Genomic DNA, 25,078 nt, shown 5'->3' with positions numbered 1-25,078 from the left:
AAGTGGCTCGTTATCGTCCAGTGACGTAGACCTACTGTATTCAGACACAGCGGGAGTCGGGCCAGGGGAGGAGAGGCGGTGATCACCGCCACTTTTTCTCGATCGTCGGGGATCGAGTGAGGAAATCCGCCCGCTTGTGTAAACCTATGTGACAGACAGTGACAGAATACAGGATTCAGCATAGCTGAACCTGCGATCTGTGTCTGTGTCACACAATCCCCTCCCCCCAGCCACGTCAGTAAGTATGAGGCATACATTTAACCCCTTGATCACCAATAAAGTTAACCCTTTCCCTGCCAGTGTCATTATTACAGTAACAGTGCATATTTATGTCACTGGTACCCCCAAAAGTGTCAAAAATGTCAGTCAGGGGTCCGATCTGTCCGCCGCAATGTCGCAGTCCAGCAACAAAAATCGCAGATCACCGCCATTACTAGTAAAATAAAATAAACATTAAAAATGACAAATCTTTCCCGTAGTTAGTAAACGCGATAACTTTTGCGCAAACCAAACAAAATACGCTTATTATGATTTTTTTTACCAAACATACGTAGCAGAAAACAAATTGCCCTAAAATGTTAAAAAATTTTGATTTTTAAATTTTTTTTTGGGAATGTTATATATCAGAATATAAAAAATATTTATTTTTTTTTCAAAATTGTCGCTCTTTTTTTCAAAAATTAAAAATCGCACAGTTGATCAAATACCACCAAAAGAAAGCTCTATTTGTGGGGAAAAAAAGGACATAAATGTAATTTGGGTACAGCGTCGCATGACCGCGCAATTGTCCGTTAAAGAGGAAGTAAACCTTCCTCTGCAACTTTTACCTATAGGTAAGCCTATGATAAGGCTTACCTATAGCTACTGTAAATATTTCCTAAACATGTACCGTTTAGGAGATATTTACCTTACATGCAGCCAGTGACGTCACTGGCGCATGCACTCTGAAGGAACGGCCGCTGGTGCCGTTCCTTCAGAGCCCCGTGCTGTGACCGTCGGCTCCCGCGCGTGTGCGCGGGAGTGACGTCACCGTGGCTCCGGCCAATCAGATGGCTATATATATGCACTGTTACTGTAAAAATACACTGGCAGTGAAGGGGTTAACTTTTTTTTGAGAGGGAGGGGCTGTGTGTGTCCCTAGGGGCGTGCTTTCTACTGTGATTGGCTGTGGCTTGAGATGTATGAACAGTGATCAACGGTTCTACATAGTAGAACCGTAAGATCATCATTCATACACCGGGAGAATGACAGGCAGCTTGTTTACACAAGCTGCCTGCCTTTCTCCCTCTCCCCCGACGATCACAGAGTGAGCGGCGGACATCGGGTCCGCCGGTCACACGCGCGGGGGGGTCCGTGACCGCGCGGGAGCGCGCCGCCGGCGGCGCGCACTCGCTCCCCAGAGCCTCACAGGCTAGTGACATATATATACGTCACTTTGCCTGTGAGGGGCTGACCGCCGCAGTATATCTACTTGCGGCGGTCGGCAAGCGGTTAAAGTAATGCAGTGCCGAATCGCAAAATATAGCCTGGTCAGGAATGGGGTAAAATCTTCCAGTCTTAAAGCGGTTAAAAATACGCTCATTGAGGATTTTTTTTGTCAAAGACATGTAGCTAAATACATTTTGGCCTAAATATATGACAAAAATGTAATATATTGGACATTTTTTAATTGTCAAAGTAAAAAAATGTAAATTTTTTCCCCAAAATTTTAGCTCTTTTTTTATTAATATCGCAAAAAATGAAAAGCGCAGAGGTGATCAAATACCACCAAAAGGAAGCTCTGTTTGTGGGAAAAAAAGGACGTAAATTTAGTTTGGGTACAGGGTTGCATGACCGCGCAATTGTCAGTTAAAGTCGCGCAGTGCCAAGTTGCAAAAAGTGGCCTGGACGTAAAGCAGGAAAATCCTCCGGTGGCAAAGTGGTTAAATGCATATATATATATTTATTTATTTATATTATATTTATATTATTATTATTATTATTATATTATATTTATATTATTATTATATTATATATATATATATATATATATATATATATATATATATATATATATATATATATAATAATTAAAAGAAATCTCTATTTGTAAGATTATAATTGAATTTGTGTACAGTGTTGCATGATGAAACAATTGCCAGTTAAAGTAGCGCAGTGCTGAATAGCAAAAAATGCCCTGGCCATTTATTTTAATCTTAAAGATTTAGTGATTGGGTTGACATAAATATACAGTAAATCAATACACAGGCTGTCATCTCTTTATATCCCCTAGATGGCACTGTAACACTTTGAGCATTGTCATGTGACAAGCACCATGTGACAAGGAAGGTATTCGGCACGGCCATGTTGGACGATGGCAGCTGCATGTGCTGTATGGAGGAGTGTGCAGGATCTGGCACAGGAGGTCCGGGGTGAGTAAGTCTGCCCTGCATGTGACAAGGGACAGATCACAACTGGAACTGGGGCTGCTGTCTATGAATATCCCTCACTCTTCTATATATAAGGGATCTGTCAGTGAAATGATGAGGATCACATTGTAGTAAAGCAGACCTTCACCCTAATAACTGTGATCTCCACTCCCCCTTTTTCTTTTAAATGAAGCACCTTAGTAAAAGTGAGGCAGCACTTCTTGCCTAGGTGAGGCTTTGTCACCGCTCCTGGCTTGTGTACACATGTGCCGCAGGCTCAGATCCTGAGAGAGCCCTGCAGAACATCTGGGCATGCGTGTGTTTTTGCCATGCACACGCAGAGACTGCTAATGGGAAAGATGGCACCTACCCTTTGCGCATGCATGCAATTTTCACAGCGCATGCACAGATGCACGTACAGGCTCTGCCAGGACCCAAAGGCTGGGCAGAACCAGAAGGTGCATGCATTGCCAGAACAAGATCATCCAATGCCCTGGGCAAGGATGCCAAACTGCGCCCCCCCCCCCCTTAGGGTTAGGGTCAAGGCACCCTCCCGTCCTTGCAATAAACGATTGCGCCCAGGGCAACAGTACCTCCTGCCCGCCCCTTGCCCTGGCCCTAGGTGCATGTGCCAAAATACCAGTGCCCAGAGGGGGTGGTGCCATTTAACAAATTAAGATTTGCTTTAACCTGTCAGTGTTCAGATCCGCTCATCTGTCCCTAGCCACAGGTATTCTCAGGCTGTGCGGATACATGCCAAGAGCAGAGGACACCGCGTACCACCTGTGATCCCAGCCGCAGGAATCTGCCATCCAAACAGAAAATCATGTATGAATGTGGCCTTATGGGGGCCACAAACACTTCATTAAATGATCAATGATCACCTCTTCTCATAGTAATAATTGATCTATAGTTGACAACCCATGCAATCATTATCCCACATACAGGGAAGCTGATTTTGACTGATTGTTAAATATGGTCGGAAGTTGTCAATCACTGCTCTGTTTCCACTATGTAATCTCATAAGCAATCGCACAAAATTCGCTTATTTTCATGAACATGCCAATCGATGCAAAACAGTCAATCATTTTCTGCCCTGGCCAATTGGTTCTGTTTGATCAATCTAAGGCTCCGTTCTCACTAGTACAAATTGCAGCACATAAAGTCGCATGACAAGTCAAAACCTACTTATTTTAATGGCACCTGTTCCAATCGATGCGACTAAAGTCACAGCATCTTTAAAAAAGGTTCCTGCGCTACCATGATGTTACTTTCTCGCGACTTAAATGCCAGAGTGTAATAAGTCGCAGGAAAGTTGCACAGGAACCGCATGACTTTAGAATTGCACTAGTATTCGTTGAGCCTAAATCCAGTCTAAACCATTTGTAAGGGATGTTATGCCTATTGATTCTTTGCCCCTTCCATGGTCTTGATTAAATCACACATTGATTAGGTAAAAAAAAAATCAAAGCGTGTATGGCCACCATTATGGTACTTACACACGGTACTGATGTATGAACATTGATTCCTGGCAGAAAATTCCTGCATAAAAGGAATGAGCTGTATAGTAAATGAGTGTATTTGCACGTAAAAAGTTGATCTTTTTTTGGGGTATGCATAAAATACTGTCCAGCAACGCAGATTTTTTGTAAATAGTTTTTTTTACTGATCTATACACAGCACCTGTGTGCCCAGTGTTCCGTGAAAAATCCATACCCGTGAGAAAACCATACCCTCGTCACTTCCGGTTCCGCTACGGAGGGTATGGATTTCTCACGGTAGTTACACTTGCGGCGCTTACATTAAAACAGCTCATTTGAAACGTAAATCATCTCCGCTCTTCGCCCTGTCACTGCCCTCATCTCCGGTAATAAATATAAAAGCGGATCACGGAGCCACGATCGCCGTCACATTTACATCACATACACCCGCCACCGCTTTTATATTTATTACCGGAGATCAGGCCAGTGACAGGGCGAACAGCGGAGATGATTTACGTTTCAGATGAGCTGTTTTAATGTAAGCGCCGCAAGTATAACATTAGACACAGTGCCGTGAGAATTTCATGCCCACCGAGCATGCGCACTTGTCTAATTCTTTAATGTTCAATCACGTATCCGGTACTCTGAGCATGCGCACTGCTGCGCTGCTCAGCTGTTTCAGCCCGGAAGTGACGAGGGTATGGTTTCTCCACGGGGTATGGTTTTTTAACGTTACACCCAGGCCCATTAAAAACAATGGATTACCTTTAAATCACTTAATAATATGCCTGAAAACGTAGCATATCCCTTGTACATACAGGGAAGCTCTATTAGAAGCCTACTGGTAGGTACTAGTGATCAAGTGTTGTTTACTACCGCTAAAAAAAAAAAACCCCATGTTAGGAGGATGACATCGCTGGGCATTTATGCCAGGTCCAGGGAAAGCTGAGGATATGTTTATGCACAATGTTGGGGAGTCTAAGATTTCCCAGAGTCCCATTGTGAAGCTCAATAATGTGCCTGAGAGCCAAGTAGTAAGGTGAATCGTTTAATAAAAAAAAAAAACTCTACATCTGTTTTAAAGGTTTTTACCTCCTATGTTTAATCAGAAAGTGAGGTACGTACGGACAATGAATTTTCATGCCAACCTGCAAAATGAATTAAAGTGTTACTAAACCCAAAACGGTAAAATCCATGTGTATATGCAGTAAAGCATGCTTGTTATACCCACTGTGGAACCTAAGTGGTTTATCTGCATTGTGTAAAAAGGCTGTTTGATCCTGTCTTCTCTGATCCTTCTCTTCTTTTACTGTCCCCAATCCATCTGTTGATAGTACAAAGCCTTGGAGGCACTCTGCACATGCTCAGTTTGGTGTGTATGGCTAGAGAGTTATATTTTTCTGGGAGGGTGCATGTGATCAGCATAGGGCCAATCAGCACTGTCCAGGCAGAGGGTCAGGTGTCCGGCTTACTCATAGGAGAATGAAAACTCCTCCTAAAAGCTTTATCCGGACACTAATAGAAGTCACAAGATGCTATATACTGCTGATAAGAAAAGGTATTAAGCAGTTTATATTTACTAAAATGATTGCATTTCCATGTTCTGTGTACTGTAGGAGACCAGATATAGTGAAAGCCGGCTCCTGGGTTTAGTAAAATTTTAAAGCAAATGTGATGTGTGATATTTCTCTCTATTCTATCTAGAGCTCCATGGATCAGACGCTGTCTCTTACCTGGAGGATCCTCCAACAGCGCTGCAGTTTCATCGGGATTGGCTGAGCCCGAACAGACCATGTGTTATACGCAATGCCTTTAACCATTGGCCAGCCCTACAGAAGTGGACGTTTGATTACCTCCGGTACGGGAGCTCTAGCTCTGACATGTTTCAGGTATAGGTGATATTCTTGCATATTCTATATGAGCAGATCCTTTGTGTGATATGGAAGGTGTGTTCGCACATTAGGTAAAATGATGGGAGTGCTTCCTTGTGAAAACGTCTTGGACTTAAGAGAAGCAGTGAACATAAAGCCAAAGCAAAGGGGGGATTTTCCTTCACTTCCTGTTCCAGAGACACAACCAGAAGTGAGAGGAAATCTCTCCAAACACAGGGAATCTCTCCTGTTAGAAGGCTGTTACAGGAAAGGTGTCCTCACTGGAAAATTTCTCACTAGGAAAAGTCTGTAAAGCCTGAAAGATAATTAACCCCAGACGACGTTTGCCAGGCGAGTGTTGCGCTGCTCAAATTTCAAATGTTATACCGGTATGATGCTTGTAGCTGCAGGCATTATCCCAGTATTGTTTTTTTAGACCTGGTGGAGCTCTTTCTTGTAAAAGGAATCCTAGCTGCTAAATAGTGTCACCTTATTCCTGCCACTAACCCCAAAAATGGGGCACTATTCCTTCCACTGACACCAATAATAGGACAATATCCCTTCCACTGACACCAACGATAGGGCACTATTCCTTCCACTGATACCAGTGATAGGACACTATTCCTTCCACTGATACCAGTGATAGGACACTATTCCTTCCACTGATACCAGTGATAAAACACTATTCCTTCCACTGATACCAGTGATAGGACACTATTCCTTCCACTGATACCAGTGATAGGACACTATTCCTTCCACTGATACCAGTGATAGGACACTATTCCTTCCACTGATACCAGTGATAGGACACTATTTCTTCCACTGATACCAGTGATAGGACACTATTCCTTCCACTGATACCAGTGATAGGACACTATTCCTTCCACTGATACCAGTGATAGGACACTATTTCTTCCACTGATACCAGTGATAGGACACTATTCCTTCCACTGACACCAGTAATAAGACACTTCCTTCCACTGATACCAGTGATAGGACACTATTTCTTCCACTGATACCAGTGATAGGACACTATTCCTTCCACTGATACCAGTGATAGGAATTTATTCCTTCCACTGACACCAATAATAGGACAATATCCCTTCCACTGACACCAACGATAGGGCACTATTCCTTCCACTGATACCAGTGATAGGACACTATTTCTTCCACTGATACCAGTGATAGGGCACTATTCCTTCCACTGATACCAGTGATAGGACACTATTCCTTCCACTGATACCAGTGATAGGACACTATTCCTTCCACTGATACCAGTGATAGGACACTATTCCTTCCACTGATACCAGTAATAAGACACTATTCCTTCCACTGATACCAGTGATAGGACACTATTCCTTCCACTGATACCAGTGATAGGGCACTATTCCTTCCACTGATACCAGCGATGGGACACTATTCCTTCCACTGATACCAGTAATAAGACACTATTCCTTCCACTGATACCAGTGATAGGACACTATTCCTTCCACTGATACCAGTAATAAGACACTATTCCTTCCACTGATACCAGTGATAGGACACTATTCCTTCCACTGATACCAGTGATAGGGCACTATTCCTTCCACTGATACCAGCGATAGGACACTATTCCTTCCAGTGATAGGACACTATTCCTCCCACTGACACCAATGATAGGGCACTATTCCTCCCACTGACACCAATGATAGGGCACTATTCCTCCCACTGACACCAATGATAGGGCACTATTCCTCCCACTGACACCAATGATAGGGCACTATTCCTCCCACTGATACCAGTGATAGGACTCTATTCCTCCCACTGATACCAATGATGGGACACTATTCCTCCCATTGACACCAATGATGGGGCACTATTCCTCCCACTGACACCAATGATGGGGCACTATTCCTCCCACTGACACCAATGATGGGGCACTATTCCTCCCACTGACACCAATGATGGGGCACTATTCCTCCCACTGACACCAATGATGGGGCACTATTCCTCCCACTGACACCAATGATGGGGCACTATTCCTCCCACTGACACCAATGATGGGGCACTATTCCTCCCACTGACACCAATGATAGGACACTATTCCTTCTATTGACACCAATGATAGGACACTATTCCTTCCATTGATACCAATGATTGGAGAAAATTGATCTGTAGAGGTGAAATAACATAGTCCTCTTGCTGACTCTGCTATACTGCTGTACTGTATGCAGAAATGTGTGAATTGTAAAACCAGATGGACAGAAAAACAAATCTTTTGGCAGATAAATCAGGTCAAATACACTCACCTGCCCCTTTATTGGGTACACCTGTTCAATTGCTTGGTAACACAAATTGCTAATCGGCCAATCACATGGCAGTTACTCAATGCATTTAGGCATCTAGACATGGTGAAGACGACTTGCTGAAGTTCAAACGGAGTATCAGAATAGGGAAGAAAGGGGATTTAAGTGACTATGAATGTGGCATGGTTGTTGGTGCCAGACAGGTTGGTCTGAGTATTTCAAAAACTGCTGATCTCCTGGGGTTTTCACACACAACCATCTCCAGGGTTTACAGAGAATGGTCCGAAAAAGAGAAAATATCCATTGAGCGGCAGTTGTGTGGACAAAAATGCCTTGTTGATGTCAAAGGTCAGAGGAGAATGGGCAGACTGGTTCAAGATGATAGAAAGGCAACAGTAACTCTAAAAAACTCTCATTACAACCAAGGTATGCAGAATATCATCTCTGAATGCACAACATCGAACCTTGAAGCAGGTTGACTAAAGCAGCAGAAGACAACACTGGGTGCAACTCCTGTCAGCTAAGAACAGGGAACTGAGGCTACAATTCGGAGAGGCTCCCTAAAATTGGACAATAGGAGATTGGAAAAACATTGCCTGGTCTGATGAGTCTCAATTTCAGCTGCGACATTCAGATGGTAGGGTCAGAATTTGGTGTGAACAACATGAAAGCATGGATCCATCCTTCCTTGTATTATTAGCTAAGGCTGGTGGTGGTGTAATGGTGTGGGGGATATTTTCTTGTCACACTTTGGGCCCCTTAGTACCAACTGGCCATCGTTTAGACCCCACGGCCTATCTGAGTATTGTTGCTGACCATGTCCATCCCTTTATGATTACAGTGTACCCATCTTCTGATGGCTCCTTCCAGCAGGATAATGCACCATATCACAAAGATCAAATCATCTCAGCACTGGTCTCTTGAACATGACAATGAGGTCACTGTACTCCAATGGCCTCCACACTCACCACATCTCATCCAATAGAGCACCTTTGGGATGTGGTGGAACAGGAGATTCGCATCATGGATATGCAGCCGACAAATCTGCAACTGGGCCAAAATATCTGAGGAATGTTTCCAACACCTTGTTGAATCTATACCACAAAGAATTAAGGCGGTTCTGAAGGCAAAAGGGGGTCCAACCCAGTACTAGCAAGGTTTACCTATTAAAGTGACCGGTGAGTGTATATATCTGCAAATAAATATTTGCCTATGAAAAATGCTTCATTTATCTTTCTTCAAAAATTGATCATGGCCATTTTATGGGGGAAGTACAGGAGCTGGCATTGGTGGCCCCCATGAACAAAATGCTGGTTACCTGGCTGTGTCTAATCACAGAGCTGGAACAAGCATGCTTTAAATGAGCATCAGAATTCTGCGAAAGTATCAGCATGACAGCCAGGGAACTAACCTCAAAGAGAGAGCTTAGCAATGGCAGCCTCCATAATTGTCTAATGACAAGTCTCTTTAAAGGAAATCTGTGCTGAAAGAAATATGAAGACTGCCATTACTAACTTTGTGAAAATGCTAAAAGCCTGGCTCTTTTTAAACAACCAAATCACCCAAGCGCTCACTCCGATGGGGATGATAGGCGTGCCGCTCTCCTCAGACAGGGAACTCCAAACATGCACATGAAAGAAAAAAGGAGGCGCAACAACCTAGTGCATCACCTGTGGACACTAGGTGCTTGCGACCAAGGGGCCGAGACCGAAAAAGCCTGTGATGTACGTGCCCTTGGGGTGGCAGCCCAGGGGTGCCCTAATTCTCACTGGTGATGGGCAGCTCACCTTGAGTTTTTCGGCACCTTGGTCACTGCACCATACACACCTTTTTCGCACCTGCCTCTTGGGCCAAGTCTTTCGGCTTAGACCAGAGGAATTTTTTATTCCGGCCGAAAGGCCTGCCTTTGTATTTCACATTGGCACCGATGCACTTCTCCACTTCCCTTCCCCCACCTTTTTGTTTGTGTGTCACTTCACTTGCACCTTTTTCTTCCTTCACGACAAGTACGGTGTGGGTCTTCGGGCCTACCTTGAACGTCTTGGGAGGGGGTGGACATGGCCTTCTGGCTTAGTTCGCCCTCTCTCATGGGGTCTCCCTTCGGGGGAGCATCACCTAGTACTTGGGGTGGGCTGTTTCGGCAGTCCCCCTAGAGAACGGGGTTTGCCTGGTTTCGTCCAGGCAGACCATTAGAAGTACCTCAGTCCCTGTCAGGTGTCTTGCGCCCTGGGGGATCAAGGTTTAGGTCCAACCTCTTCGGAGGCCAGACCATTTCGCACACCCTGTGCAGTTTTTGTGTTCTTCACGTTAGCGTGTGTGCACTTTTTATGCACCTGGTGTCTTTTGAGTGTGTTCACACACCACGGGCTTTAAAAAAAAAAAAAGAAAAAACCTGTGGACACCTTTAAAAAAGTTTCTTAAAATGCAAAAGACATACTTACAGACATGAAGAGCAAAGAATCGGATCTAGAGAATTCACCACATATGGAAATTAACATGTCTGTGTATTTGGACCGCTGGCGCGTTTCGGGAGGCACGCTCCCTTCCTCAGAGCTGGCTCTTTCTAAGCTCAACACAAAAAAAAACACACAGCACAAGAAGTCAGAAGAGAGCCATAGCTCCTAATATGTTTATCTTTTCTGGGTCAGTGACATTTAAAGTACTGAAGGAGTAAAGGAACAACCAAGATACTAACATTTTTAACAGGAGAGTTCACTTGGTGGCTTACATTTGGGTTCGGTAGAGAATTCTAGTTAATATTATATTGGGTGCATACATTTATGTTTATTGGTGAGTGACACCCAGACACTGATGAGGCATCTGTAGGGCACATATCAGTCTCTAACATGGTGACAACCTTTCAGAGTTCGTCACTCGACAGTTGAATTCTGCCACTCACAGTATTGTGTTTGTAGACAACGAATCACTGATAAGTAATCTGATGTTCCTGTTTGGGTCAAAAGTTGTACTTTTATTTATGACAAGCAGCTGATAAACAACCGGCAGTCCTGACTTTCCATGGCATTAATATCAATTGTAACCATGTTTCCATATACAGGACCTGCATAGGATCCAAGCCTGTGAGTGTGGCTGTTACTCCCAATGGCTATGCTGATGCTGTATACAAGGACAAGTTTGTCATGCCGGAGGAGAGATCCATGAAGATGGCAGATTTTCTGGATATCATTGAGAAGAAAAGCAGCATCCCAGGAGTGTATTACATCCAGAAACAGTGCTCCAATCTGACAGAGGAATTCCCAGAACTGATCGGAGATGTGGAGAGTCACATACCGTGGATGAGTGAGGCTCTAGGTAAGTGCGCATTGTGATGGGAACATGCGCACTGCCTTTCATGTTGAAGAGATGTTCTGTGTGACCCCCAATTACTGTTCAACAGCTTAGGCTACAATCACACCTGAACGTTTTTCAGCGCGTTTCAGAAGCGCAGGAACGCATGACAAACAGTACTTTTATAATATACAAACCTCCTGCTCACATGTACTCCTCTATTTCATGTCTGTATAAAGGAGTATACAATGGGAAAACATGAATACAACCATTAGGGGTTATGTTACCACAAGTGTTTGTTACCCTAAAATTTTTTTTAAAAATTAGATCCTCTTCCTTTTTAAAGCATGTTCTACATCACAGTGCTTGTGCTGTGTAATTTGGCCCCCTGTATCACCTGAAATACCTGGCCGATCCTCCCTGGTTCTGCCCTCCCCTCTGTGAACTGACCACGATTTATCATGCCTGTTGAGCCCTGACACCGTGGTCAATTTACGTGCTTCCGTCATCCGCAGCTCTCCTGTCTCTCCTCTATCCACTTCTCTGTCCTCTCCCCCTCCCCTCCCTGCCTGTCAGCTTCCCGATCCTCCCCTTCTGCTGTAAAAATGACTGTGTTTGCTTTCTGTAGTTCAGTCTGTTAGATAACATTAAGCTCCCCAGTGTATGGGATTTATAAAAAATATGTTGCCTAATACCTTATTTCCGAGCGCCGCTCGGGCGGTCACCTGACCGGCCGCTGGTCTCCTCTCTCGATCTGATAGCTGCACAGGGAAGGGCCGAGTATTCCCCACTGACGTCAGTCAGGACGAGGAGAGGAGACCAGCGGGCAGTAGTGTGAGCGCCAAGCGGCACTCAGAAATAATTTTCATAAAATTTATTTCTGAGCGCCGCTTGGCGCTCACACGACTGCCTGCTGGTCTCCTCTCCTCGTCCTGGCTGACGTCAGTTGAGAATACTCGGCCCTTCCCTGTGCAGCTATCAGATCGAGAGAGGAGACCAGCGGGCGGTCAGGTGAGCGCCCGAGCGGCGCTCGGAAATAAGGTATTAGGCAACATATTTTTTATAAATCCCATACACTGGGGAGCTTAATGTTATCTAACAGAGGGAACAGAAAAAAGAAAAATGTGGCTTTACAAACACTTCAATGGTCTCCTTAACCGACAGTCTAGTTAAGGGTTGTCTATATAATGTGCAAATGATTGTGAGAAAGCTCTCTCCAAATCCATAGCTTTTTATTGTATAGAACAGGTATTCTCAGGACAGGGAATCAAAATCTTTATTTAGGTCAAGGGATAGTAGCATGCCTTTCCACTTGCTCATCCCGTCCCAATTTGATTTGAGTGCCGATGTAATGTCCACCAATTGCCTAGTTTTATCAAGTGCCTGTGCAGGACAAACCCCACTTGATCCAAGTGAATGTATCCTGAGAGGAAAGTATTTATCCTAGTTGACAATATTTTAGTCATAATTTTGAGATCAACATTAACCTCTTAAGGGCCGCCCACCGCAGTTTTACTGCGGTAGGCTGGCCCTCCTGCGCGAACCGACGTAGCTCTACGTCGGTCGCACGCCTGCAGCTAGAGGGAAGCGCTTCAGCCAGCGGCGCGCTTCCGCCCCCATTCGGCAGCGGGGACTCCGATGCACGGTGCTGGCGGCTCCGATTGCCGCCGGCCACCCGAGATCGCTCCCCGCTGAGAGAGCAGGACGGTCCTCTATTGTAAACACAGCTGACCCGTCTCTCTGGAATGATCACAGAGTGCCTGTGATCCTCCTATATAGTTAGAATCACTCCCCTAGGCTTACATTTAACCCCTTGATCACCCATTGTGTTAACCCCTTCCCTGCCAGTGTCACTATTACAGTAACAGTGCATATTTTTAGCACTGATTACTGTAGTAATGTCACTGGTCCCCCCATAAGTTTAAAAAATGTCAGTTAGGGGTTCGATCTACCGCTGCAATGTTGCAGTCCCGCTAAAAATCGCAGATCGCCGCCATTACTAGTAAAAAAAAAAAGCAATAAAAATCATAAATTGGGGTCAGAGGCGTAACTAGAACCTTCAGGGCCCCGATGCAGGAAACGATGAAGGGCCCCCCAGACCCCTGGCCAGGGCCCTTCCCTTCAAGCCCGGGGCTCTTCCCACTAATCCTGGGGCTCGTTGCATGGCCTTTTATTATGGTCCCGCAGCAGGATCCTTTCACAAGTTCTGCAGTGGGCCCCCTTCCTGTAATCTTGGGGCCTCCCCACAGTGGTGCAATGCCAGGGCCCGGTAGCAAGTGTGACCTTTGATATCCTAGAAGTTCACCCACTGGTTTGCTACCGGGTCCCCTGGAGCATGGGGCCCGGTAGCAATTGCAACCCCTGCAACCCCTGTAGTTACGCCCCTGATTGGGGTATATATACACACACAAATATATGTATATATACACATACACACATATAGGTGTGATAGGAGGGGAGCCCTATGCCTGCAAATAATTTCATTAGCGCAGGCATAGGGTTCCGCTACTTTCACACCTATATGTGTGTATGTGTATATATACATATATGTGTGTGTGTGTGTGTGTATATATACCCCTACACAGAAGTTCAGATGTCATGCCTGCCTCCAAAGACATCCACAAAAAAGCCCAATAAACGCCTGCAACAAAAACGGCCAGGTGTGAAAGTAGCGGAGCCATATCCCTGCTCTACTGCAATTCTAAGACAAACAATCTTTTTTCTATGGCGGTCACCCTGACATGGAAGAGTTTGGTCACCCTGCCAAAGCAGTCAGTCAGTTCACCCTACACTACACTACGGTCACCCTGACACTTAACACTTTCCCTACAGAAACTAGATTATTGAATCTAACTATAGTGGAAAATAGTACCCTAACTAAACTAGATATCCCTTTCCTCACACTAATAATTGCTAAATGACACTTTTGAAGCAGGAGTAACAGAACTGCTTCCGCTCTCTTCCACAGCCCTGTATTACAGTGCTAGAGATTTGGCGGGGCTATGTTATATACTGGGGGGGCGTATTCACTACTGATTGGCCTCTGGACCCCCTAGTCACTCCAATCACATTCCTAGCATTCTCCTGCCCCCTAAATTGGCTTTTACTGATGGTTCTGGTCCAATCACAGGCTTTAAAGCCCAGTTCCTGTCCCATTGCATTTTGGTCAGTTCTGGTTGCCGAATTCAGAACGTTTTCCGCAAAAAGTTCGGAATTCGGCCGAATTTCGAACAGTCAATGTTCGGGTCGAACCGATGGTCGACCCGAACCGTCCGATCATCCCTATTTGGGAGTATGTTTTAATACTGACTTAATTTTGAAACAGTTAGGTCAAAGTGGGGAAAAACCTAGTCATGCCTGCATCCCTTAAACCAGGGGTGGGGAACCTACGTCCCGGAGGCCGTATGCGGCCCTCAAAGTCATTTGGTCTGGCCCCCCGTGCAGCTGAGTCTGTGTCTCACAGCTGATCTGTCAGAACGGAGCCAATGCTTTCTGTATAGTTCCGGTTCCGTTCTGACAGTCTGAGTGAGTCACAGGCGGAGTGATATCAAATGCAATAAAGGAAACATCGCCTCTTCCTCCAGCGTGGCGCTGCTGCTAGCCACCATTTCCCGCCAGCAGCACACACAGCAGTACCAGCCAGAGCCAGCAGTACCAGCCAGAGCCAGCAGTGCTCACAGCAGTACCAGCCAGAGCCAGCAGTACTCATAGCAGTATAAGCCAGAGCCAGCAGTACCCACAGCAGTATAAGCCATAGCCAGCAGTACCCACAGAAGTACCAGCCACAGCCAGCAGTACACACAGCAGAACCAGCAGTACCAGCCAGAGCCAGTAGTACCCACAGCAGTACCAGCCAGAGTCAACAGTACCCACAACAGTACCAGCCAGCAGTACCTACAGCACAGTACCAGCCAGCAGTACCCACAGCAGTACCAGCCAGCAGTACCAGTCTGAGCCAGCAGTACAAGCCAGCAGTACCCAAAGCACAGTACCAGCCTGAGCCAGCAGTACCCAAGGCAGTACCTACAGCACAGTACCAGCCTGAATCAGCAATACCCACAGCAGTACCAGCCTGAGCCAGCAGTACCAGCCAGCAGTACCCACAGCACAGTACAAGCCAGCAGTACCAGCCTGAGCCAGCAGTACCAGCCAGCTGTACCCACCAGCAGTACCAGCCAGCTATACCCACCAGCATTACCCGCCAGCAGTTCTTTTCAAAACTTACCACCACAAAGTCGACCGCACTCCAGACTGATTGATGCAAACCTGGAAAACCAGTTGCGAGTAGCAACATTATCAATACCAGCTAACATCACACACCTCACCAAAGAGAAGCAGTTGCAGCCATCACAAAGGGGTGAGTTAATTAAATTTTTGACCAAATATAACAGGCACATTTTTTAGTTTTATAATTTTGTACGGCCCCCGAATGATTTTATAAATACCCAAATGGCCCTTGGCAGAAAAAAGGTTCCCCACCCCTGCCTTAAACAGTATAGAAACACCTAGAAACCCTCTAGTGGGACTTTGAAGGGCAATGAACTAAGAAAAAATGTTGAATAAATAATATGAAAATATAGAATTTATTGGGAGTATCAAAATTGGGTTGAATACATCAGAGTGAATAATAAAACCATTGCGACTAATACATAAAATTGGCCATATTGAACCGTTTCTGTCCACATTGAGCAGTGGAGATCCAACATGTTTCGATGTTAAATGATTGTATCTTCTTCAGGGGTCATAAAACAGAAAACCAGAAAGGGTATCCTGGAGAGTAGGTCAATGTTGGAATGTAAAGCCGCATCATTGAAAAATATCCAAATCTGTCATTGGACTAGGCCAAGGAATCCCCACGGACCCCAGCCAAAATGCATCTCCGGGGATACGGACCAATTCCCCACAAGGGGCCACTTGGGACACCAGCTTGACCTCTATGAAAGCCTATAACTTGAGCTCACTGCATATATGCTGAGGCAACCGTTTCTGCAATACTTATGCTTCCTGCTAATCAGAAAGGTCTGGCTCTGACTAAAGAGATAGCGGGTATCCCTCTCCAGCTTTCTGGCAGGATGCAAATGTTTCCATTATGGCTTACTTTTAAAGAAAACAAGCTATCAGACTTTGCACACCTTTCGTTTTAATGTACATGAAATTTACGTTGCTAATTTAAACCTAAAGCAGGACTTCACCCAAAGTTCTGCTTTAAATCCCCCCTCCCTTTACCACATTTGGCATGGGGGGGGGGGGGGGTCGGCTACCTGGATTTGACAGGTGTCAGCTTCCACTTTCGCTTGGATTACCTAGGTGTTTCAAGCAAATGTTCTCCTCTTCCCCTCCCTCCCAGTAGTCTTGTAGGACATGTCGCAGGTCCATGTCCCAGGTCCCAGAAGACTGTGGGACCAATCCCAAAGCGAAGCATGGCTCCCGCATGTGCAGTGAAGCCATAAGCAGCACAGCTGGCTGCCAGCAGTTAAGATGCCAGTGCCAGGAGCGTGAAGGCTAGTGAAGACAGCGCTGGATCTCTGGACAGGTAAGTGTCCTGTTGATTAAAGTCAGCAGGATTTGTAGTTGTTAACTTTTTTTTTTTTTTTTTTTATTCAGACTAAAGAACCTTTGTAAAGTGTCCACCTTTACTTTTTTTTTTTAAAGGTGAACTAACCTCAGCACTCCCCCCCCCCCGGTCCATGCTGTACTTACTTTCAGTGATCCTGAGCTGTCAATTGGTCCAGTGATCCAGGGACGGGGATTTGAAATCCACGCTCTTCTCCCTCTTCTTTGGTGCAGTGCTTCTGGGAATGTCCAGAGAGATCACTGTGATAGCGATGACTAATCAGAATTGATCCAGTCAGTCCCAGAAGCACTGTACACAGAAGAGGGAGAAGATCAGAGATTTCAACTCCCTGGATCACTGGACCGACTGCAGGGGCGCTGACAGCTCAGGATTGCCGGAGGTAAGATCATTTTTTCTGTAAAGGTGAACTAGCCCCATACTCATTGACTGGATTACTGAAGTAAACAACACTCTGCCATATAAAACATTTCTATATATCAACAGAGGCTGCCCAACCAATTTCAATAAAAATTGGTATCGCTGGCTACAAGCAATAACAGAGGTTCTATTAGATGAATCCGCTTTCTCAACAATGACATTTCAGTTTTTAAGCGAATTGTTTTCTAATGTTAGCACATGTGTACCTTCACCTGCTGTGACGTGCATAGTTTATTTTTTCTTCTATGATATGTACCTTTTATTTAGTGTAGGGGACGTTTTGCACCCCAATCAATGTTGTTATGATGTGTATGTAATTATAACTTTGTAATCAATATCTGTATTGTGATCCTTTATTTGTACATTGTTTAATAAAAAACGTTGCTTAGAAAAAAAAAAAAAAGGTGAATTAAAGTTAAATTAGGCTTTAATAACGTTGCCTCTTTTTCCACCATTAGGAAAGCACCCAGATGCTGTTAATTTCTGGCTGGGAGAGTCTGCAGCAGTGACTTCATGTGAGTGACATCATTCCAATGTTAGTTACAGTCTGGTAAAAAAAAAATAAATACAGATATATTTGTAGTAGTGTTAGCCCCTTTTCACATGGGGCAGATCCATTTTGACGGACTCTGCTTGCTCAGCGGGGATCCCTCCGCCGATCCTCGCTGAGCAGGCAGATGACAGGTCCGTCTCCGCTCACTGTGCAGAGACGGACCTGTCGGAAGTCCCATTCTCCTCTATAGGGAAATCGGATGAAAACACAGCCTGTCCATTTTCATCCGATCCAACCCACTGGACGGATGGTGAAAATATCAGCAAATGTCTGTTTTCAGCAGATCTTGTCGGATCGGATGCCAGGCGGTGTCAACGGACGCATGTCCGCTGACATCCACCTCCCCATAGAGGAGCATGGGTGGCCCAATTGGGTCTGCCTGAAAAATGAACAGGCGGACCCGAACGGGCCGATCATGTGAAAGGGGCCTAAGAAGGGTTGCATTTAAAATCCCTACATTGAAATATTTTGCCCAAACAGTGAAGTCTTACTGTCATGAACTTAGGACATTTCTAAACATTCTAGAGTTTTAATTTTGATGTTGTAGTAAAAAATGCCAATTTTTGTAATGAAGCAGAGAAAAGTGGATCTGTTTTTGAAGTTTAGGTATAAAGTGAAGCTGTGGTGAGCCCATGTATGGCATAGGTTCACTAGCACAACAGCCCTATCAGTAGTACGTTCTCACCTTTCTTGCATTTGTCCCAGGTAGTGAAGTGACGCACCCAGTACTTCTGGGTACGAGGGCTATGACACTCACGCCACTTCCTCCCACATCACCGCAGTAATGCTTGGTAGTTGGCCTCTCAGGCACCCAATGCTTTCATATTGGGTCAGTCCTCAATCCCAATTTGTGGCGTGGCGCTTACATATGGCTTCTTCTCTTTGCTCCTGTTAATAAAAAGAGAGAGGGATATTGCATATCTGTTGGTCCTGTCCCATTCTACAACCTTACCGGACGGACGTTCATATTATCACTCAAATTACCACATATACTCAATACAGTATACATATAAAGGGAAAAGAATACATTTTTATGGACACTAACAATTTTATTTCTAGTTGGAATAGTCACTCAACATTTACATTATTATTCATCACTCAGAACATTATATTGTGCTTTTTGAGACTATTTGTATTCACTATTGTCCTAAAGTGAAGAAATTTCATCAGCACACCAAGGATTCCTCGAAAGGGTCCAAAGCTTTATTCTGTGGTCCCATGTTAAATATGTAGCACGTTTCGGAACCACACAGGGCCCCTTCATCAGGCAAGTGAAGATCTTTCTCTTCCTGATTGCTGCATGCGTGTGCAGATAGCCTGGTGCTGTGGTGCCTGATCAGTGGGTGGTTAGTCTGTTGGGGTCCTTTCCCTCTCTGCTATAGGATCGGTTGGTGCTCTGTGCCTGATGACCTGTGGGGGTGTCCTTGGCAGTGTTTTTACACTTTTTTTTTTTGTGGGTCCCCTTTTTCACTCATGGAGTCCCTGGAGCACATTTCCCCACCTGATCCCCTCTCAGAGGCTGCTGGGCCCTCCGGGTCCCAACAATCCCTTACTGCACTGCCAGCAGTCCTGGAGTCTTTGGTGTCCAAGGTGGATTTGGTCCTGGGGAAACGGGCTAGCAAAAAGCATCCCCCGCCTTCACCTGCCTCATCTGTCTAATCAGATCCTGAATCTGATTTGGCTGCTGCGGACGCGAATCACCCTGCTCGGACTTTGTCCACACACCCTGATTTCTCAGATAGTGAGGATGATTCTTCTGCTATTGTAGCCGCGCATGAAAAGGCGCTGGTAGATGCACTGATTGTATTTGTGCGTGAGACTTTAAAAATGGAGGATGCAGCTTAGGCTGCATCGGAGGCATTGGTTCCTTTTGGTATTCACAAGCCCTCCAGAGCAGCAAGGGTGTTCTCCTTTCCTGCTTACTTTGACAAAATTGTCGCTAAACAGTGGGGTTATCCAAAACACCCCCTTGTGGTCCCTAAGCGTTTTGCTATGAGGTACCCTTATGAAGACTCCCTGCTTAAAAAGTGGACTGCCCCACCTCTGGTGGACTCTCCTGCTCTAGGTTAAACGTAGCAACCATGATTCCGGTTGAGGAGTCCCCAGCCTTTAAGGACCCAGCTGACTGAAAAGTGGAGGCTGTGGCCCGCCATATGTACACTGTGGCTGGTTCGGCACTTAGGTCATATTTTTACTGTTGCCCTGGTGTTGCAAAATCTGACAGAGTTGACCAAGCTTTTACGCCAGGACCTGGATTGGGAGAAGCTTCCCCCTGCCTTTGCTGAACTGGTGGACCAGTTGGTCCAGGGGCTGCAGTTTGTCTGTGATGCCTCTTTGAATGCGGCTCCTCTGATTGCGAGGCTGTCTATCTCAGCAGTGTTCCTTAGGCGTTTTATTTGGCTTAAATGCTGGTCTGCGGACCAGACTTCTAAGAAGACCTTATCTGATCTCCCCTTCCTAGGGGATCGCCTGTTTTGATCTTCCCTGGATGACATAATTTAGGGTCCCACAGGGGGGGGGAGAGTAACTTTCTTCGGCAGGCTAGTAAGGGCAAGGAGCCCCATTGTAGACGTGGTCCATCCTTCTCAGCTTTTAAAACGTTTTTTTGTCCCTCGGTCTCTCAAGACAGGGGATCAAAACCCTTCAGGACCTCCTCTGGAGGATCCAAACTAACGGAAAGCGGGCTTCTCCAGACCTGCGGACAAGGCTCCCTCAGCTTGAAGGGGTGCCCTCACCTGTATGTGGGGTGGCACTGGAACTTCGCTGGTTTCTGGAGCTGTGGACCTCCCTGGTACAGAACAAGTGGGTCCACAAAGTCATATGGTTCGGCTACAAGATTGAGTTTTGTTCTTACCCTCCGGAAAGGTTTTTTCCTTTCAACTTGCGCATGCCCTAGACCGCTTACTGGGTATCACTGGGGTAGTGCAAGACTTGCTAAGCCAAGGGATAATTGACCCGGTTCCGACTTCGGAACGTTTTCAGGGGTTTTATTCAAAACTGTTTACAGTCCCCAGGAAGGAGGGTAAGTTGAGTCCAATTCTGGACCTCAAGGCGCTAAACTGCTTTGTGTGGGTGCAGAAGTTCCAAATGGAGTCTATTCGCACGGTAGTGGCATCCCTGCATCAGGGGGATTTCCTTGCTTCTATAGACTTCAAGGACACTTACCTTCAAATTCCAGTATGTGTTGGTCACCAGTGCTTCCTGCGCTTTGGCGTGGGAGAGGAGCATTATCAGTTTGTGGCGTTACCCTTTGGTCACGCCTCTGCTCCTTGTGTCTTCTCAAAAATGTTGGCCCCGGTGCTTGCATTGTTGCATCAGTGGAGGATCGCAGTACTGGGGTACCTGGACGATCTTCTGCTGCGAGCAGAGTCCCTGACTGCTCTGGTGGACAACTTAGGGATTACTCTGTGAACTCTGAGGGAGTTTGGTTGGATTTGGAACCTTCAGAAGTCTGCTCTGGTCCTGTCCAATATCTGGGTCTGACTCTAGACTCGACCTTGGACAGAGTGTTTGTTCCTCTGGAAAAACTCCAGAAACTGCAGGAAGAAATTCAATTTCTGTTGTCCAGCAGATGGTCATCCGTTGACTTGCATGCGGGTGCTAAGCCAGATGGTGTCTGCCTTCGAGTCGGTTCCATTTGCACAGTTTCACATGCGATCTCTGCAATGGGAGATTTTGGTCAAATGGGACAAGAATCCAGTCTATAGACAATCTGATTTGGCTGAGCCAGGGTACGAGAGGGTCCCTGATCTGGTGGCTTCATTCTCCGGCTCTTCGCCAGGGAAAATCCTTTCTCCTCCTCTCCTGGACGGTGGTCACCACAGATGCCAGCCTGTCCGGGTGGTAAGGCGTCCTCAAAAAAGATTCTACTCAGGGGCTCTGGACCCTGGAAGAGTCCAGACTGCCGATCAATGTACTGGAGTTCCGAGCGATCAGACTTTGTCTGGATCATTAGACGAATCTTCTTTAGGGGTGTCCGGTGCAAATCCAATCGGACGATGCCACGGCTGTGGCCTCTATCAATCAGCAAGGGAGCACAAGGAGTGTCTTGGCGGCTCGGGAAGTAGCCGGCATTCTACGGTGGGCAGAACGTTTCGCTCCAGCCATCTCTGCTTTACACATTTTGAGGGTGGAAAATTGTCAAGCGGATTACCTCAGTCGACAGGCATTGGACCAGGGGGAATGGTCACTTCATCCAGAGGTGTTTCATCAGTTGTGCCTTCGGTGGGGTACTCCTGAGGTGGACCTGTTTTTCTCTTGTCTCAACAAAAAAGTGCAGAGGTTTGTGGCACGGTCTCGGGGGCCCTCTGGCAGATACCACAGACATGCTGGTGGCCCCGTGGGGTCAGTATCATTATGATTTACTCCTTTCCTCCTCTCAAGCTTCTGCCAAGATTTCGAGGCAGAATGGATTCCGGTCATCTTAGTGGCTCCAGACTGGCCTCGCCGTTCTTGGTACACTGATCTGGTATGGCTGGTAGCCAATGTTCCTTGGAGTCTTCCTCTCAGGGAAGAAGATCTGCTGTCCCAAGGGCCAATCTTCCATCCTGCTTTACAGTCGCTGGCTTTAACGGCTTGGCTGTTGAAAGCCAGGTGCTGAAAGATAGAGGTTCGTCTGATTCAGTGATTCTTATGCTGTTAAAAGCTAGAAAATCTATGTCGCGTACCTGGTTGGTGAGCCTGACGTGCGGAGGAAGGCCTCTCGTACAGCTCCGGCTCGAGGGCCACTGGTGGTGAGACAGTAGCCGCTGGAGCACGGTGGGGTAAGAGCGCCTATAATCAGTCCAGAAATCTGTGTGGGCAGACGTGCCAGCAGGATGGCTGGAAGCAGGCAGATTGGCTTGACTTGGCTGAAGACAAACTGTGGATGCACAGCAGGAAGCAGGTGCTAGAAGATGCTGAGCTGGAACGAAGGAGCTATAGCAGGCTGGAAGAGCTGGAAGCAGGGTCAGATGAGCCGGGTTGGTAACAGACAGACGGATCAGCAAGTATGACAGACAGCAGCGTAAGCAGGTCACAGGCAGAGTCGGCAACGGATGCAGGATCAACAGGTCCAACAGGCAGAGGCAGAATCCAAGGTGAAGATAGGGGTCAGGACAAGTAACAGACAGAATGGTAGGAAGCAAGCCGGGTCAGGGTCAATTGCAGGAATCAGGAATGCTGGAACGACACAGAACGCTGTAGACCAAACAGCAATTAGCCAGTGCTGAAGTCCAGTTTAAATAGGCCGTTTGGCGCTGGATGTGCGTCCGAAAGTGCGCGTTCGCATGTTCGCGCATGCACATACGTGTGCGCCTGGAAACCCCATTAGTGCTATATCGGAGCTTTTCCTGACAATCTACCTCTAGGAAGATCTACCATTGATCATGGAAGTCATATATTGCGTGGTGTGCGTCTCTAGGGGTTCATCCTCGCTCCTTTTCAATGGCTCGGATCTTGACTTTCCTCCAACGGGGGGTTTGAGCAGCGCCTGGCCTTGAGTACTATCAAGGGCCAGGTCTCGGCCTTGGCGGTCTTCTTTCAGCGACCATTGGCCACACTGCTTCCTTGGGACTTAAATTTGGTGCTTTTAGTCCTCAAGAAACCTCCTTTTGAAAATCTTAGGGAGGTTCCCCTGCTTACGTTATCCCATAAGGTGGTATTTTTGGTGGCAATCACTTCTGCGCACAGGGTGTCTGAGCTGGCGGCGTTGTCTTATGGTTTACCTTACTTGGTGGTTCACAGAGATAACCTGTCCGTCATTCTTTCCAAAGGTTGTCTCTGATTTTCATTTGAATTAAGACATTGTGTTGCCTTCACTATGTCCCAGGCCAAAACATCTTAAGGAAATTGCCTCGCATCTCTTGGATGTGGTTCGGGCAATTAGGGTGTACCTGGCAGCTACGGAGCCTTTTAGAAAGTCAGACTTACTATTTGTGCTCATTGACGGACCTCGGAAGGGGTTGTCCGCTTCTGCTGTGACCATTTCCAGATGGATCAGACAGACTGTATTTCAAGCCTATTCAATTAAGGGTCAGGTTCCTCCTATCCCTCTTATGGCGAACTCTACTAGGGCGCTTGGTGCCTCCTGGGCCTCCCGTCATCAGGCGTCAGTAATCCAGGTTTGCAAGACGGCTATCTGGTCGTCTGTCCACATGTTTACAAAATTTTATAAAGTGGATGTACTGGCATCTGCGGATGCTTCCTTTCGGCCGCAAGGTTTTGCAGGCTTCTGCTTAGAGGATCTGGTCCTCTTTGAGGGTGTATTGTTTTATTCAGGTGAGCTCAAGTTGTTCTTGGTTGAGCTCCATGTTACCTGGTTGGCTATGGTTTAGCTGTTTTTTTTCTGCTGTTCCCACTCCTCATGTTAATACTGCTTTGGGACATCCCAACAATTAAGAAGATCAGGAGCTGTGCTTGTCAATGAACGATAGAGAAATGGGATTTTTGTCTTACCGTAAAATCCATTTCTCTGATGTTCATTGACGGACACAGCACCCACCCCTCTGTGAAGTTGGATTTCTTCTAAAACTGCTTGTAACAAACCTGAGTGCCTATAGCTGAGATTGGGAGTATACCCCCTGGGATTGCACATAGGCATAGTCAAGCTTTTTCTGCCTAGTGTCCTACTCCTGTAGGGGGCAGTATAACCCAATGGTTAAGATTAGGAGCTGTGTCCGTCAATGAACATCAGAGAAATGGATTTTACGGTAAGACAAAAATCCCATTTTCCTTCATGTGTGATTAGCTCACCAATTTTCCTAGAAGTCTGCCTAAGATACAAGTCAGCTTTCAGGCATCCCCTGCAACAAAAATTACATTTTTGGTGAGATACTCCCAATAGGAAACCGTCTAAAGGGATGTAGGCCCAGCAGATTTCCTTACTAGTGCTCTGCAGCTGCACAGCTGATTGATAATTATGAAACCACTCCCATTAGACCCACTCAGCACAGAGGAACAAACAGTGATTTCTTCAGAATAACAAAAGGTAGAAATCTGCAACAAAGGTTGTTATAATCCTTGCAATGTACATTGATCACAAAGAGGAGAATGTGTTTTTTTTTTTTTTTTTTCCCTCAACAAAAGTGAATTTACGCTTTAAGGAAAAGAGGAAAAAAGATTTGGTTGACATGTGCTTCAGCAAAATCTTTCCCTTTCTCTACTTTTCATAAATCATTATCGGTATGTTCAATATGTACAGAGCTTTAATAATGGCGACAG

The 25,078-nt window shown here is 46.0% G+C and overlaps 1 protein-coding gene across 1 annotated transcript in view; it reads left to right on the top strand.

Annotated features, from left to right (window-relative positions):
- Positions 1 to 2,313: 2,313 nt before the first annotated feature.
- JMJD7 (jumonji domain containing 7) overlaps positions 2,314 to 25,078 on the top strand; it is a gene marked incomplete at its 3' end in the record, with an annotated part of 44,871 nt that continues 22,106 nt past the window's right edge. The window contains exons 1-4 of the mRNA XM_082275226.1: positions 2,314 to 2,411; positions 5,594 to 5,747; positions 11,104 to 11,357; positions 17,784 to 17,840. Of these exons, the coding sequence (XP_082131352.1) occupies positions 2,354 to 2,411; positions 5,594 to 5,747; positions 11,104 to 11,357; positions 17,784 to 17,840 (523 nt within the window). The 5' untranslated portion in view covers positions 2,314 to 2,353. The remainder of the gene's footprint in view (positions 2,412 to 5,593; positions 5,748 to 11,103; positions 11,358 to 17,783; positions 17,841 to 25,078) is intronic.

Source organism: Pelophylax lessonae (genome assembly GCF_965119305.1).
Source record: "Pelophylax lessonae genome assembly, chromosome: 13".
In the NCBI taxonomy this organism is placed as follows: Eukaryota; Metazoa; Chordata; class Amphibia; order Anura; family Ranidae; genus Pelophylax; species Pelophylax lessonae.
This window is presented reverse-complemented; position numbering and strand designations above follow the sequence as displayed.